We start from the raw sequence: 15,618 nt of genomic DNA, 5'->3' as shown, positions 1-15,618 counted from the left end.
CCCACAATGGGAGACCTGGATTGAGTTCTGGGTGCCTGGGTGCCTGGCCCAGCCCTACCTGTGGCAGGCATTTGGGAAGTGAACCATTGGATGGAAGATCCCTCTCTCGCCTTCAGATAAATTAAAATAAATAAAAATGTTTAAGTAAGAGGAAAAAAAAAAAAAAAAGATTCCCAAGGGGCCACATGTCCTGGGTCACCCAGTGGTTCTCCTACCTCCCACTAGGGGGCAGCACCCTCCCCATGATCACCACCCCTCTCAGGAGGCCTCTGCTCCAGTTAGAACTGTCCACAGAACAGGGGTCCTTTCCTGCCCTTGGAGGGGCACGAAGCCCCCCACGCTGTGTGACGCCGGTTCCTGACGCACCCCGTCTACACGTTGTGAGCACACCTCTCCCCGTGGCGGGTGGAGACGCTGTTCTCTCACGGGCCCGTTCCGTCTCCTTCCATCTGCCCGGTGCAGTTACATAGTAGTTGCTGTTGGCTCAGGCGCCAGATCCAACAGCAGGACGTCTGTGAGGGTATTGCGGACGTCAGATGCCATGTGTTTCACTTCCTCTCAATGTCCTTCGCTGTTCACTTTTTATTTCTCCAGCAGTTAAGCATTTCTCGTTTTCTCACTTTTAGAGGATTTTAAGGTTAGAAGCTGTCTCGTATCTTTTCCTCTCAGTTTATGCCATGGCCCCCCTGATGCAGAGCGAGGCTCACAGAGGAGACAAGTATTCACTGAGCGCCTTTTGCACCCTGATCTTCTAGTGCCAGGTGATACAGAAAGGCCCTTGACCAACAGGGACTGCGTTGAGTCGCAGGGGGATAAGCCACTGCTTGTACGTTAGTGTCCAATATCAGGGTGCCAATCTGAGTCCCAGCAGCCCTGCTTCCGATCCAGCATCTGCTAATGTGCCTGGGAAAGCAGCAAAAGATGGCTCAGGTCCCTGGGCTCCTGCCTCCCACGCGGGAGCCTGGATAGAGCACCCAGCTCCTGGCTGCCTCCTGGCCCAGCCCCGGCTGTTGCAGCCACTTGGAGAGTAAACCAGTGTATGGAAGATTTTTCCCTGTGTGTGTGTGTGTGTGTGTCCCTCTCTCTCTGTCACTCTACCATTCAAAAAACTAAAATCTTTTTTAAAAATTTAGTTCCAAGAGAAGGGAGCTACACATATAAGCAGCAGCAACAGGAAACAATTGTGGGGGGAGAATGTGGAAGGAGGTTTCTAGCTGCTGCTGTGGGTTGTAAGAGGAACATCATTAGTCTTCGGGTCTGTACGCTGAAATATTTCGAGGTAAAGGCCAAGATGTGTGTGATGTAAAGACCCAGGGACACGTGGAGACAGACGATGTAGGAGTATCCCTGGTACTGTTTTCAATTGTTGGAATTCCTTGGACCTTTGGAATTATTTATTAAATTTCTTTAAAAATTTTAATATTTAAGATGTTATAAAAACATCTTAATAACTCTACCTCTATGGAAATAAACACATTTAGACAAGGAAAAAGATTTATGAAGAAAAGTTGTCTTTGCTACATTTGTAATAGTAAAAAAAAATATTCAACAAAAGGAAAATTACCCAATAAATTCTACGGTACATTTTCCCAATACATTTGCATTTTCCAAATACATTTATCCATAAGAAAATAATCAGAGTATGATGTTAAATTTTAAAAAGGCAACACATAAAACCATGCTTATTGTATAAATCCACTTAAATATTTTTATGGACATAGGAAAAAAGAATAATTGAAGGAAATAACACTAAGGTATCAACACTAGTAGGATTAAGGGTAATTTTGTATTCAGTTTTTTATACTGAAAACATACTAATTTTCTATTAGAAATGCAAATAAGTTTTTCTAAAAACAATAAAAATGAGAAATGGAAGATAAGCCTAGGGTTATTTAAATAATTTTTAAACATCAATTTAAAAGTATTCATGTTTATTCTTTAAAATCATATTCATATCAGACTTGAATTCCACAATTTATATTTTTAAAAGTGGAAAAGGAGTGGGCATTTGGCCTACCCATTGGGACGCCTATGTCCCACATCCGCGTGCCTGGGTTCAATTCCCAGCTCTGGCTCCTGACTCCAGCTTCCTGCTAACGCAGACCCTGGGGGGCAGCAGTGATGGCTCAAGTGATTGGGTTCCTCCCACCCCTCTGAAAGACCTGGGTTGAGTTCCTGGCTCTTAGATGTAGCCCCTGCCCTGCCCTGCCCTTGTCATTATGATCGGTCGGTCGATCTCTCTCTCTCTCTCTCTGTCTCTCTCTCTCTCTCTGAATGTCTACCCTATGGAGTTACTGGCTGGATTAAATAAAATTAATTTGCAAAATTCCTAGCCTAGGGCCTGCCCCGGCAGGCACTCGGTGGATGGATGTTCTGCCAGCCAGCCGCTGCACTAATCCGCACTTCCCTGCTTCCTTCTTCCAGCCCCTGGGCCTGGCCTGGGTGGGGGTGGGGTGGGGGTGGGGCTGAGTGCCCCTGGCCTCCCCGCAGGTGGCGGCAGAGTACTTCAAGAACACCACGCTGCTGCTGGTGGGCGTCATCTGCGTGGCGGCGGCCGTGGAGAAGTGGAACCTGCACAAGCGCATTGCTCTGCGCATGGTCCTGATGGCCGGAGCCAAGCCGGGCATGTGAGTTGCTCTCGGGGTGCCGGGCTGGGGTTCACCCCTACAGCGCCCTGTGTGCCGCAGGGATGAGGACCGGCCTTGGGTCACAGTGGCATGTCCACCCCAGCCTCTTTTTCTACCAATGGGGATGGGATGACCCCAGTGCTGTGCGGCCCCGTCTTCTCTTAAAGTGAGAGGGTCAGTGACCATGGAAGGCAGTGACCTTGGTGTCCTTACCGGCATGGTCTAAAGAATTACCTGACAACTTAGCATGCAAGGGAGCAGGTCCCAGCACACAAGGGGATTTCAAAAATGCTTGTGGAAAATGGAATTAAAAGATTAGTTCATTTGAGTGCAAAAGCTTTTTGAAACCCATGCATGGTTTTTTCCTAATACACGTTTTCTGTGAGCTTTCGGAAGACCCCTTGTCAGTGTGGATGGCGCAGTGTAAAAGCACGGTCCTGGCCGGCACCGCAGTTCACTAGGCTAATCCTCCGCCTAGTGGCGCCGGCACACCGGGTTCTAGTCCCGGTCGGGGCGCCAGATTCTGTCCTGGTTGCCCCTCTTCCAGGCCAGCTCTCTGCTGTGGCCAGGGAGTGCAGTGGAGGATGGCCCAAGTGCTTGGGCTCTGCACCCCATGGGAGACCAGGAGAAGCACCTGGCTCCTGCCATGGGATCAGCGCGGTGCGCCGGCCACAGTGCGCCGGCCGCGGCGGCCATTGGAGGGTGAACCAACAGCAAAGGAAGACCTTTCTCTCTGTCTCTCACTGTCCACTCTGCCTGTCAAAAAAAAAAAAAAAAAAAAACACGGTCCTGTCTCCCACACTGTCAGGTGGAGCTGCCGAGTTTAATTCAGCACCCTCGTTGGCAACAGTCCTCAGCCTGCAATGGCATCTGCACATCGCGTTGGAACCCTGGCTCTGTAAACCCTCTGGGTGCCATCGTCAGTGGAAACACTTCCACTGTCCCCTGTTTACGACGTCAGCCAGCAAGTTCCCAGTCCCCGTGGTGCATTGCAGGACAGCAAAGTCTTGTTGCTGTCAGCCTGAGAGTAAACACCATCAGGCCTGGTGCCCAGGTTGTGCAAAGTCGAGGATTTCACCTGACGTGCTAAACACGGGTGCTCGTTATGTGGCTTATCCTATGGGAACGGGACCCCTCATCTGTACACTGATCCACTGAGCCACCAGTAACCCCGTGTCCTGTGACCTGGCCAGAGCGAATCCATTGCCTACGGAAGGGCTTCTTTCTGACTGCAGTCACTAGCCCAGGACGTGCAATTCATTCATTCATTCAACAAACCCCGATTTCATGCATACTCTGTGCCGAGCAGTGCAGCTCTGAGTGGCACCCAGAAAGACATCAAGGCCCGATTTCGGTCCCGGAGTCACCGCGGGGTGGGCCCTCGGGAGCCCGCCCTCCGCCCTCTGCCCACCGCTGCCCCGCGCCTCCTGCCCGCAGGCTGCTACTCTGCTTCATGTGCTGCACCACGCTGCTGTCCATGTGGCTGTCCAACACCTCCACCACCGCCATGGTGATGCCCATCGTGGACGCCGTGCTGCAGGAGCTGGTCAGTGCTGACGAGGAGCAGCTGGCGGCAGGCAGCGGCAGCGCCGAAGAGGCCGAGCCCATCAGTACAGTTTGCTGGAGTTCACCTCCCCTTTGCTCCCCCAGCCTCCCCTCGGGGTCTCCCTGCCCAGGGCCTCCTCCCCTAAGCTCCTCCCCTCCTCTTCCCTGCCCTCCCCTCCCACCCCAGCCCCTGGACCCAGCCCCAGCTCTTCCTGCCCGCCCCCTCCCTCTGCTCCTTGCCGCCACACGCTCAGGGGTCCCTACAGAACCCTGGGGCCCGCCCGTGTCCGTGAGCCCTGCCGCACCTGCAGAGCGGGGGTGGGGGGAAGAACTGTCACGCGCCACGCCTGCAGCCCCACCCCAAGCCCCTCTCCCACCCACAGCAGCAGCTCCAGCCTCCACACAGCACCTCTCTGTCTTCCTTGCTTCTTAGGTCTTGACGTGAACAACAGCCAACCTTCGCTGGAACTCATCTTTGTCAATGAAGAGTGAGTATGACTGTCTCCTCCCAGACCACACCTCCCGGGGTGCACTGGAGAGGCCGGGGGGCGGGGTGGGCCCTGAGTGCCCGAACAGCTCTTCTGGCTGTGTAGCCCAAGCCCCCTGTCATGCTGTACCCCCCCCCCCGCCCCGACCTCCTCTCCATCCCTAGGAGCGCTGGCTGGGTCTTGGGCGGCCCCCTTAACCACAGGGTACTGTAATGACGACAGTGAAAGACCACGCCGAATCTCATACGGGAGTTGTCCATACAGCTACCCAGTAGGAGTTCACCTGAACTGCCCCTCTGACGAGACCGACACGTGTATGCATCGAGAAACATGGAGTAGATTCCACTGGAAGCGCTGGGACACCCGCAGGCTGTTTGCTAGATACCAGATTCAGCCTTACTAGCCTGGTCCCGTTAGCCATGGCAAAGGAGAGCGGAGGTGACAGGCAGGGATTAGGGGCAGCTCGTGAGAGGTGGCCGTGGCGGAAGCTGGAAAGGGCGAACTCGTCTCAGACATCCTGAGAGGTAAATCCGGGAGCAGCTGGCTCGGGTGGAGATTCTGAGTCGAAATGTGACTTCCCGGGATGCCATGGTGAACGCTATCCATGCAGACGCTGGCTCTGTGACGGAGACCAGGTTTCCAGTCGGCCCTTTTCTTTAAAAACTGGAGAACTCGCGTGGAGTGAGATCAGCAGTGGAACAGGTGCAGAGGCGCACCGAGTGCCCCGCCTTGCTCTCTGTCCCTCGGTGTGTGGTTCTCGCTGTCACGGAGCAGTGCCCGCCTCTGCGGGAAGACACAGAGACAGGGAGGGACCGGCTGGTGCTTTCTCACAGGGCCAGGGCCAGCTTCGCCCTCAGGGCCTCTGCATAGCCCCAGGCCCAGAAGCAGGCCACTGCCCTGGAGGCCCACTTCCCGACAGCCCCTCTGCCTCTTGGGCAGGGCCTTTCCCAGCTGGTCCCGCCCCGCCTCCGCCCTCACCCCTCCCGGCCCGGCCCAGCCCCCGGGAGAGCGGACACACCTGCCTGTTGCAGAGTGCACGGCTGCTCCCATCCCCGTGTCCCTGTGCGCCGCACTCCGGCCTCTGGCAGCACCGCACCTGCTTCTCGCCTTTTCCTTCTCCACACAGAACTATGTGCCCCCAACCCCAAAGCAAAAGCTGGAGTGCCCCTCTGTGTGGCGGGGGCAGGGCTGCTCGTCACGCCGTGAGGATGGCACCCTCCTGACTGGTACCCCCCGCCCCGCAGGGCCACCTGGGCCCCTGCCTCCCTCTTGGGCCCATTTAGGAAGTAGCCAGGGACACGTCACGGCATATTCTCCAAATGATGTTTTCCTCGAAACCCTACCACCTCCCGTCCTTCCTCGAGAGCATCCGGGGACAGGGGATGGCCACAGGACGCCATGTCCTGCAGGTGTGCATCCAACGCTCTCCTGTGCCTTCATGGTGGGTGAGCCACTCGCACCCACGGTCCTCACAGCTGGGACAGCCCAGAGACACTCGCTGAGCAGTAAGTGTGTTCTCAGGGCAGGCGCCGGCCAACAGGTGTGGGAGGGACTCCGTGTGTGCAGCCGACTGCCCTCACCTGGTCATAAACCCCCCCCCCCCATCTCCTCATTCCTATTTGCCTTTCCCTGGGTAAGGCCAGGCCTTTCCCTCTCGTGCTGCCTCAGATAAACATGGCACTCATTTCTATTCCTGGGCTCAGCCTGGGGGTTCGTGGTCTGGGCACAGGCTCCGCAGCCAGCCAGAGACGGCTCCTGTCTGTCCGTCACTTAGAAGCTGGTTCCGGTAATGGTGAACATGGAGGTAGCACTGGCTGTGCTGTGGGTCTGTTACAAGGATCGCAGTGTCCTGAGGGTTAGAGTGGACGTGTAGGGCTGTGTGCTTGGTGCACCAGTAGATGTTCCTGTTCAAGTCCTGACTCAGTTCCAGCCTCCTGCTGGTGCATACCTGGGAGGTAGCAAGTGAGGGCTCAAGTACTTGGGTCCCTACCAAGCGCACGGGAGATCTGGACTGAGTTCCAGCTCCTGGCTTCAGCCTGGCCCAGCCCCAGTTGTTTCAGGCCTTTGGAGAGTGAACCAGCAATTGGAAAATCTCTCTCTCCTCGCTCTCTCTTTCTCTCTGTGTGCCTTTCAAATAAATAGAAGATAAATAACCCAAGAGAGCAAATCAGAGTCAAAGGAGGTCATCCCACTTAAAAAGAAAAAAAAAAACATGTTTAAGTGCAGGTACCCCACAAGGACCCCATGTCCGCCAGCAGGAGTACTGTTAGCTTCCCGTGGGAGGAATCAGGCCCTTGGCTCCTCGAATCCCACGGCCTCTCAGACGGTGAGGGAGACCTGGGGGCCGAGTCTTCTCCGTAGGCCAGACACTGGGTCCCTCCCGCCAGCTGCCCAGCGTGGGGGGAGAGCGCCTGTGGCACACCTCCCATGGTCTGTGTTTCATTCCAGCTCGTCGACTGCAGACTTCATTTCACTGATGCACCACAAGGTATGGCACCAGGTTCTTGCATACTTTGGGGTCGCTTAGAAGTCCCTCAAGACAACTGGGGGGTGGGGGGGGCAGGATGCCGGGCAGCGTGTCCCACGGCCTGCGTGGATGTCAGGGTGGACAGGCGCTCACCACGGCCTGCACACAACAAGGATCAGTCGGGCTCCTGGCGGAGCCTGGGTTAGCTCCAGACTCCAGCCCAAGCACAGCATTTAGCCACAGAAAGTACACGTCAGTCATTTTTCACGGAAACCCAAGGTGTGGCCAGCCACACTTCCCGGAGCCACACACTCAGCCTTAGGATGCCGGTCGGGGAGGAATCCATGCAGAAAAATCTTATTAGGAGGAAGCCACACATGGGGGACCACAAAGCCCACCCACACACATCTGCTTGAATTTACCCCCTCCCCACGGAGCGCCACGTCTCTCCTTGAGGGGTGTCCCAGGCCAGGCCAGCAGTGGACATTGGCGTGGAGAGTTTTCCCCGCCATTTTCTTAGTGTTGAACAAAAATGAAGGGTTCCTCATTAGCGAGTGGAGTCGCAGGAGGTGAGCTCTCTGTAAGGCCAGTCACGTCCTGCCGGGCTCAGAGGCTGCGTGGGAAGCTGTGACGACGGAGGCAGTCCACAGAGAGCCCCCAGGGCAGGTTTTCCCTGGCTCATCCACTCCTGTTCCTAACAGGAAAATGGGCTTTGTTCCAACAGAACGTGAACGGAGTGCCCACAGTGACCAACACCGCCAAAACAGCCAACCCGCACCGGAGCCAGCGGCAGCCCGCAGCCCAGGTACGAGCACTGCTCCTGGGCCGTTCTCTGGACTTGAAACGCCTCGTGTTTCCAAGGGTCTTGGGCTTGGCTCTGTGAGGGCATCGGGCTGGTGAGCTGTCACCAGGCCACGGCAGTCTCTGTGCACCTCCGTGTCCAGCCTGGGGGTGGCCAGGGGAGAAATCATCCAGCTCACTTGACTTTGGCGCGGCCTCCAGTGCCTGAGTCCCGCTCTCTTCCCTATGAAAGACAGGGCTGGTGTAGATCCAAGTCTCTGACCACATGAAAGTGACTGCCTGTGGCCGGCGCTGTGGCTCACTAGGCTAATCCTCTGCCTTGCTGTGCCAGCACACCGGGTTCTAGTCCTGGTCGGGGCACCGGATTCTGTCCCGGTTGCCCCTCTTCCAGGCCAGCTCTCTGCTATGGCCCGGGAGTGCAGTGGAGGATGGCCCAAGTGCTTGGGCCCTGCACCCCATGGGAGACCAGGAGAAGCACCTGGCTCCTGCCATCAGATCAGCGCGGTGTACCAGCTGTAGCGCGCCGGCCGCGGTGGCCATTGGAGGGTGAACCAACGGCAAAAAGGAAGACCTTTCTCTCTCTCACTATCCACTCTGCCTGTAAAAAAAAAAAAAAAAAAAAAAAAAAAAAAAAAAAAAAAAAAAGTGACTGCCCGGTACACTTCCAGTTATAAATAGGTTTCCACCAATCAAATGCTATACTTACGGTTTATGTATCAGGGTTCTGTGCAAAGTGCCACCGGACCACATAACAAGGGCTCTTCCAGCTGTGATGGTGCATGGGTCTTTGAGAGATGTTTGGAAGCAGCCAGCCTTGCTTTGGCCCTCCTGGGAAGAGGGGGCAGTGGTTAGGGGCTCTGAAGCCAGGTGACCTCTTCCCCACTGGTTTTCTTGTAACCTCACCTACTGACATTCACCGTGCGAGTCCACGCTGGGTTCGAGACTCTCACCAGCTTTTCTTTGGCAGGGAAAGCCCCCAGCCCGGGCCCCCAACACCAGGAACCAGGAGCTGAGCCGGAAGTACAGGTCCCAGCATGACCAAATGGTCTGCAAGTGCCTCTCCCTGAGCATCTCCTACGCGGCGACCATCGGCGGCCTCACCACCATCATCGGCACCTCCACCAGCCTCATCTTCCTGGAACACTTCAACAAGTCAGTAATCCGCTCAGTCAACACACACTCACGAACCGCCCACTGTGTCTCAGGAACTGACCCGGCTCCCAGGGCTCCTGCACAGCCCCTGTCCCCGGCTGGCCGGGTCACGTACAGCACAGTGTGACCGCAGGAATGCAGGGGGAGCCCACCCCGGCTGCAGGGGACGCCGTGTAGGGGGGCCTGGGGCGCACACAAGAAAAGCAGACAGGGCCAAAGGAGGCCTGGCAAGTGGATGGGCGTATCCCAAAGGGCTTGGCGCAGCCCACGAAGGAAGTTGGACCTCATCCGAAAGGCTGTGAGAAGCCTTTAAAGAATTCTAAGCAGGCAGTGAAGTGATCAGATTTATAGTTTTGAAAACTCATTCTGGATGAAGAAATGGGGACTGAAGTGGAGAGGGCAGAGCAGGCAGCAGGAGGACAGCTTAGGACACGGCTGCTGTTGCCCGGGGCACAGCCTTGGCAGCCCCACAGGGCAAGGCGGTGGCCGGGGGAGGGCAAGGGGGGAGGCGGTGGTCCCGTCAGACCTGGAGGTCTCGGGAGGATGAGAAAGGGCCCGATGGAGGGGAAAACCCAGTCTGGCCCCCAGGCTCCCAGCTTCCCCGGCCTGGGGGAACAGAGGGCAAGGATGGGGGATGGGAACTTGGCATGCGGGTTGAGAGGTCCAGTGGGAGGTACAGGCTGGATCCCTAGAGGATTTAGGGGGAAGGCATAGGTCCTGTGTGCCCGGGCCAGTATGCTCAGCTTCCCTGGCTGCATATTCTTCACCATCTTCGAGCCAGGGTTCCCTATTTTCATTTTACGCTTGGTCATGGAGGCCATAGGAATGAGACTAGAATGGACAGCGCAGGGGGCGTAGATCAAGCACGCAGATCTAAAGCAGGCTACACAAACGGCATCAGACAGGAAAAGAAAGCTGATGTCATCCCACCAAGGGAGGAGAGTGTTTGGGGACAGAGTGGCTACAATATGTGACGTTAGTAATGATGATGCAAAAAAAAAAAAAAAAAAAAAAAAGGAGGGGGGATGCAAATGTAGCCATGAGACTGGGCAACACAGAGGTCCCCGGTGACCTGGGCAGGAGGAATCCATCAAGTGGTGGAGAAAGAAGTGAGATTTCAGTGAGCGAAGAGTGCAATGCGGGAAAGAAACAGCTGACGGTAAAGGCGGGCGGGGGGAGGGGGAAGGGGTTTCTAAAGTGGGGGGCCATGATCTCTCCCAGAGCCCCACCGCCTGTCTTCTTAGAGAGCATTTAGTTTTCTACCCCCAAAATGTCAGAGGGAAGTCGGCCCTTTGCTCACCGCCGACCTGGTCTCCCCGCAGCCAGTATCCGGCTGCAGACGTGGTGAACTTCGGCACCTGGTTCCTCTTCAGCTTCCCGATATCCCTCATCATGTTGGTGGTCAGCTGGTTCTGGATGCACTGGCTGTTCCTGGGCTGCAAGTGAGTGCCAAGGCCCCGCGGAGGCCGCACAAACCGGGGGACCCTGCGCCGGGGAGGGGGGGCCTGCCAAGCAGCTACGGGCGGTGCCCCCGGGAGTGTGCCGTGCGCTTAACCAGGGAGTCAGGCACTGCCTGTCTGGATCCTCTATGAACGTTCCCGGCCTTGGCACTTCACTCTCAACGCCACAGTGAAATTCTCTCTCTCTCTCTCTTACTATTTGAGAGGCAGAGAGACAGAGAGAAGTAGATAGAGAGCTCCCACTCACTGGTTCACTCCCCAGATGGCCCCAATGACCAGAGCTGGGCCAGGGTCACAGCCAGGAGCCAGGAACACAATCTGGGTCTCCCTCCTGAGTGGCGGGAACCCAGTTACTTGAGCCATCCATCACCTGCCGCCCCCAAGGCTCCGCATGAGCAAGAAGCCGGCATCAGGACCTGGAGCTGGGAGTCAGATGCAGTCACTCCCATGGGGGATGTGTCTTAACCAGCAGGCTAAGTGCCTACTCTCGAAGTATGCTTTTTTGTTTTAAATAATTTTTTGAAGATTGTATTTATTTATTTAGAGAGATGGAGGCAGAGAGAAAGAGAGAGAGACAAAGACAGAGACAGAGATCTTCCATCTGTAGGTTCACTCCCTAAATGGCTAAAAACAGCAGGGGCTGGGCCAGGCTGAAGCCAGGAACCTAGAACTCCATCCAGGTCTCCACATGAGTAGCAGGGACCCAGGTACTGGGGCCATCCTCTGCTGCTTTCCCAGGACATTAGTAGGGAGCTGGATCAGAAGCAGAGGTGCTGGGACTTGAACCAGTGCCTTCGCGGGGTCCCGGCATCACAGGCAGCAGCTTAACCCTGTGTACCACAATGCCAGTGCCCTGAAAAGTTCTTAATTCCAACTAAATGGGTAGAAGATCTCTGCAACTTAGGAAAACTCTGAGTGGTCAGTGTTCCTGCACGTCTCTCAGAGCACACCTAGTGATTCCAACTCCACGCAGAGTATGCCTTAGGTGTAATTTCACAGACAGGAGTGATTCCACCTAGTAGTGTCTACAGAATATGCGCAGATCCTTCAAAACAACAAGTCTGACTTTCCTAGCAGTATTATTTCCAGTACTGATCTGAGTAGCAAATCTTTTTTTCTTGACCATCGGTCTACTCCAAATCTAAGAAGTTACATATGATTTTTTTTTTCTACTAGTCCATAGAATTCAGCTATTAGTCCATAGAATTCAGCACTCCACTGGTCCAGGATCGGTGTCTGAGATGACTTATCCTTTTACTCACAAAGTGGTGTAAAACCAACGATGGGTGCCTACTTCCGTAAACCAAGTATTACTGGTATAAAACACCCTCTTTCCCTTGCAATAAGCTTTGTCTCTCAAAAACTACACACACACAGGAGATGTGTGTGTGTGTGTATGTGTGTGTGTGTGTGGAAGGCACACAGACATCCAGACACGCCACCTTGCACGCACGCTTTTACTTACATACATGACAAACATGTGTAAACACACTTGCAGCTGGTGGGCGCTGTGGTGCAGTGGGTGAGGCCACTGCTGGGAGTCCTGTCTCCCGTGCTGCATGTCAGTCTGAGGCCCAGCTACTCTGCTTTGGATCCAGGCCCCTAACTTTCCCGGGAAGGCAGCAGAGGACGCCTGACGGGCGTGGGCCTCTAGTGCTCACATGGAAAGCCCAGATGGAGTTCTGGGGTCTTGGCTGTGTCCTGGCCCAGCCCTGATTGTTTAGGCATTGGGGGAATGAACCAGCGGATGGAAATCTCTCTCCCTCCCCCTCTCTCTCTCCCTACCTCTCTCTCTCTCTCCCTACCTCTCTCTCTCTCTCCCTACCTCTCTCTCTGTCACTCTTTCAATAAATCTCAAAAGAAACACACTTTCCTGCGTCTATTCAAGATAACCTCACACTGACATACCAGGAATAGACCCAAAGAATGAGAGCAGGAGGCTGCTGAGGCTGGGTGCCGGGGGGGGGGGGGGGGGGGGGGGGCTGCATGGGCGGGCGGGTGGGGGACAGAGCGCCTGGGTGAAGAGGACGAAGTGATCCAGGCAAGCGAGTGGTCTCCTATCTGCCAAATATTTGATCTATGGGCCTCAGAGGCAGGTTTTCTCTGTTCTTTCGCTCCTGTTCCCTTCTCAGTTTTAAAGAGACCTGCTCTCTGAGCAAGAAGAAAAAGACCAAAAGAGAAGAGCTGTCGGAGAAGAGGATCCAAGAGGAATATGAAAAGCTGGGAGACATCAGGTAAAAAAAAAAAAAAAAAAAAAAGGAGCTAAATAAAAAACCAGCCACCCCCGCTCCCCGCTCCCCGCTCCGCTCCCCGCTGCCCGGCGGCGGGGTGGGGACCAGCAGGTAGAGTGAGCACAGAGGCCGCCTTGTTCTGGACAGCTCCCTGAGCTGGCAGGCATTTTCCACCGCTATGAATCCGGCCGTTTAGAAGGTGCTATTTAAGGCCAAGCCAAGCTGGCCCAGGTGGCGGCGGCCACCCTTCCCCTCCGCTGTATTCAGAGTGCAGGTGTGGGCCCAGTGTGGGGCGGCCAGAGAGGGCAGCGGAGGCGGGCACAGACGTCCCGTGGGCTCGCGCTGAGTCCCCTCGGGTCAGGACTCTTCCCAGTGCTCAGCTGCTCGCCTCCGGGGGATGCTCGGGCCATCTCTGCTCCTTTCCCGGGTACATTAGCATGCGGCTGGACTGGAAGTGGAGCATCCGGGACTTGAACTGGTGCTTTGATACAGGCTGTGGGCATTGCAGGTGGCGGCTTAACCCGCTGGACGCAATGCTGACCCCATCATGATGCATTTTTTTTTTCACGCTTGTTGGGGCAAATTATATGTATTTTTGGTAAAACTTAGTCCTCCCGCTGGCACCGTTTCCGAGGGTGCCCATCCCACAGGCCTCTCCTCGGAGACTTTTAAACTGTCTTATGGATGGACAGAGCTCTGTCCTGTCTCCCTTCAGCCCTCGATTTCCCCAGGGACAGGGTTAATGCTACATGGTCCGGCATTGCTCACTCCTCTCCCGGATCACAGTGGCCAACCAGGGACTGTGTTTTATGCCTCGAGCATTGGAATTCTGAATACAGGGGCTTCCGGAAGCAGAGTGAGAGAGTTACAAGAAGCGTCCGCATCCCTGGACTCTTTTCTGTGTTATTTTGCAGCTACCCTGAAATGGTGACCGGATTCTTCTTCATCCTGATGACCGTGCTGTGGTTTACACGGGAGCCTGGCTTCGTCCCCGGCTGGGACTCTTTCTTTGAAAAGTAAGTGCTACCCTGTCCTCCACGGGAGCGGCTCCCTTGCCCACATTCTCCAGGCTGTAAGCACTGGTGCCCCCTTCAGAGACTCGTGGGGCAGACACGCAGGCAGGAAGCATTTTGTTCCCTGGGGAACAAATGTTCTTTTCAAGGGAGGGCTGCGGAGTGGAGTCAGGAAGAAAATACAGTCTTTGGAGTCCCAGTCTGTGGCCGGGATCCGGTGCTGCCACCACCCAGCTGTGTGCCCTCCGTCGCATTACATAAGCCCCTGGCACGCTGGCTGCCTCACAGCCTGTTATGGGAGTTACAGTACACGTCTAGAAGGGGCCAGCTGCAAAGAGGCTGTGGCCACGGGGTGGCTGCAGCCCGTGGGGCGAAGGAAGGCAGGCAGACACTAGCATGGTCCACACAGGCTCCCGAGCCACGCCTGCATGGTGCCCCGAGGGCCAGGGCCACACAGCACAGGCGCCAGCTCTCACGGGACACTCATGGCGCGGGGCCTGCATAGGAACGCAGGTTCATCTTCTTCTCTTCTCCTGACCTAAGCAACTCCTTAGCACTCCCTCTAGGACTCTCCCCATGCATGTGCTCATACATTCACACTGAGACATCGGCCCCGGCTGGGCTGGGCCTCTGCATGTTCGCAGTTGCACACTGAACCCACCGTGGATAGCGTGGCGATGAGCAGCCAGCAATAAGGTTGCCCTCGGTCTAAACTCGGCCCAGAAAAGAGGCGCTAAGCTCAGACTGCCCTGAGTCGCGGCGTCCCTCCCGGGGACGCCTGACCCTCCTCCTGCAGCCACGTTTCTCTTTGCTAGGAAAGGCTACCGCACGGACGCCACGGTCTCTGTCTTCCTGGGCTTCCTCCTCTTCCTCATCCCAGCGAAGAAGCCCTGCTTTGGGAGAAAGAGTGATGGTGAGAACAGGTTTAAGGGAAGAAGTCGGGACTGGCGCTAAACAAACGGTACTCAAGTCTGGATTTTCCAAATGAGGCTGCCCAAGGCCCGTCAGACTCCCCACGAAAGAGCGGAGGAGTCACGCCTAGGAAGGCGCAGTCGCCACAGACCCGCACATCAGTGTTCATAGGTTCTCTCTCTCTCTTTCCCTCCCCTTCCCTCCCCTCATCTCCCCTCCCCCTCCCCTCCCCTCCTCTCCCCTCCTCTCCCCCTCCCCTCCCCTCCTTTCCTCTCCCCTACTCTTCTCTCCTCTCCTCTCCCCTCCCCTCCTCTCCCCCTCCCCTCCCCTCGCCTCCTCTCTCCTCCCCTCCCCTCCCCTCCTCTCCCCTCGCCTCCTCTCCCCTCCCCTCCTCTCCTCTCCTCTCTTCTCCCCCTCCCCTCCTCTCGCCTCCTCTCCCCTCCCCTCCCCTCGCCTCCCCTCCCCTCCTCTCCTCTCCCCTCCCCTCCCCTCCTCTCCCCTCCTCTCCTCTCCCCTCCCCTCCCCTCCTCTCCCCCTCCCCTCCCCTCCTCTCCCCTCCCCTCTCCTCTGTCTCCCTGCGCTCCAGGGGACAAGGAGCCGCCCTCCGCAAAGACAGAGCCCATCATCACCTGGAAGGACTTCCAAAAGACCATGCCCTGGGAGATTGTCATCCTGGTCGGGGGAGGCTACGCCCTGGCTTCGGGTAGCAAGGTAAGAGTGCTGTTCTGCTCAGCCAGCTGCTGTCCCGGGCCTTCCAGCCCTGGGAGGAAAGGGCGCGGGAGCAAGGGAGAGGTGACGGCTCCTGTCCCAGGAACAGGCAGAGCAGGGCAGGGCGGGCGTGCTGTCTCGCCCTCTGCCGGGAACAGCCTCAGATCAGCTGCGGGGCGGGATGTGGCGCCCGGACAGGCAGGCGAAAGGCTCA

General features: G+C 56.2%; 1 protein-coding gene and 1 long non-coding RNA gene across 2 annotated transcripts in view; one reads left to right on the top strand and one right to left on the bottom strand.

The window, feature by feature from the left end:
* Nucleotides 1–15,618, top strand: part of SLC13A4 (solute carrier family 13 member 4) — a 36,886-nt gene that overhangs the window by 13,764 nt on the left and 7,504 nt on the right. The window contains exons 3-13 of the mRNA XM_070071338.2: nucleotides 2,491–2,627; nucleotides 4,065–4,237; nucleotides 4,606–4,660; nucleotides 7,109–7,148; nucleotides 7,852–7,932; nucleotides 8,896–9,080; nucleotides 10,403–10,522; nucleotides 12,673–12,774; nucleotides 13,686–13,787; nucleotides 14,600–14,697; nucleotides 15,283–15,407. Of these exons, the coding sequence (XP_069927439.1) occupies nucleotides 2,491–2,627; nucleotides 4,065–4,237; nucleotides 4,606–4,660; nucleotides 7,109–7,148; nucleotides 7,852–7,932; nucleotides 8,896–9,080; nucleotides 10,403–10,522; nucleotides 12,673–12,774; nucleotides 13,686–13,787; nucleotides 14,600–14,697; nucleotides 15,283–15,407 (1,218 nt within the window). The remainder of the gene's footprint in view (nucleotides 1–2,490; nucleotides 2,628–4,064; nucleotides 4,238–4,605; nucleotides 4,661–7,108; nucleotides 7,149–7,851; nucleotides 7,933–8,895; nucleotides 9,081–10,402; nucleotides 10,523–12,672; nucleotides 12,775–13,685; nucleotides 13,788–14,599; nucleotides 14,698–15,282; nucleotides 15,408–15,618) is intronic.
* On the bottom strand, nucleotides 8,024–8,966 carry LOC149127599 (uncharacterized). The gene is made up of 3 exons (XR_016231088.1): nucleotides 8,832–8,966; nucleotides 8,635–8,756; nucleotides 8,024–8,151 (listed from the first exon to the last, which is right to left on the bottom strand). It is a non-coding gene; the product is annotated as an uncharacterized LOC149127599 (long non-coding RNA).

This window comes from Oryctolagus cuniculus, chromosome 3 (assembly GCF_051225735.1).
Source record: "Oryctolagus cuniculus isolate XC-2025 breed Fujian yellow rabbit chromosome 3, ASM5122573v1, whole genome shotgun sequence".
Lineage (NCBI taxonomy): Eukaryota > Metazoa > Chordata > Mammalia > Lagomorpha > Leporidae > Oryctolagus > Oryctolagus cuniculus.
The sequence above is the reverse complement of the archived record's forward strand: the minus strand, read 5'-3'. Positions and strand labels throughout refer to the sequence as shown.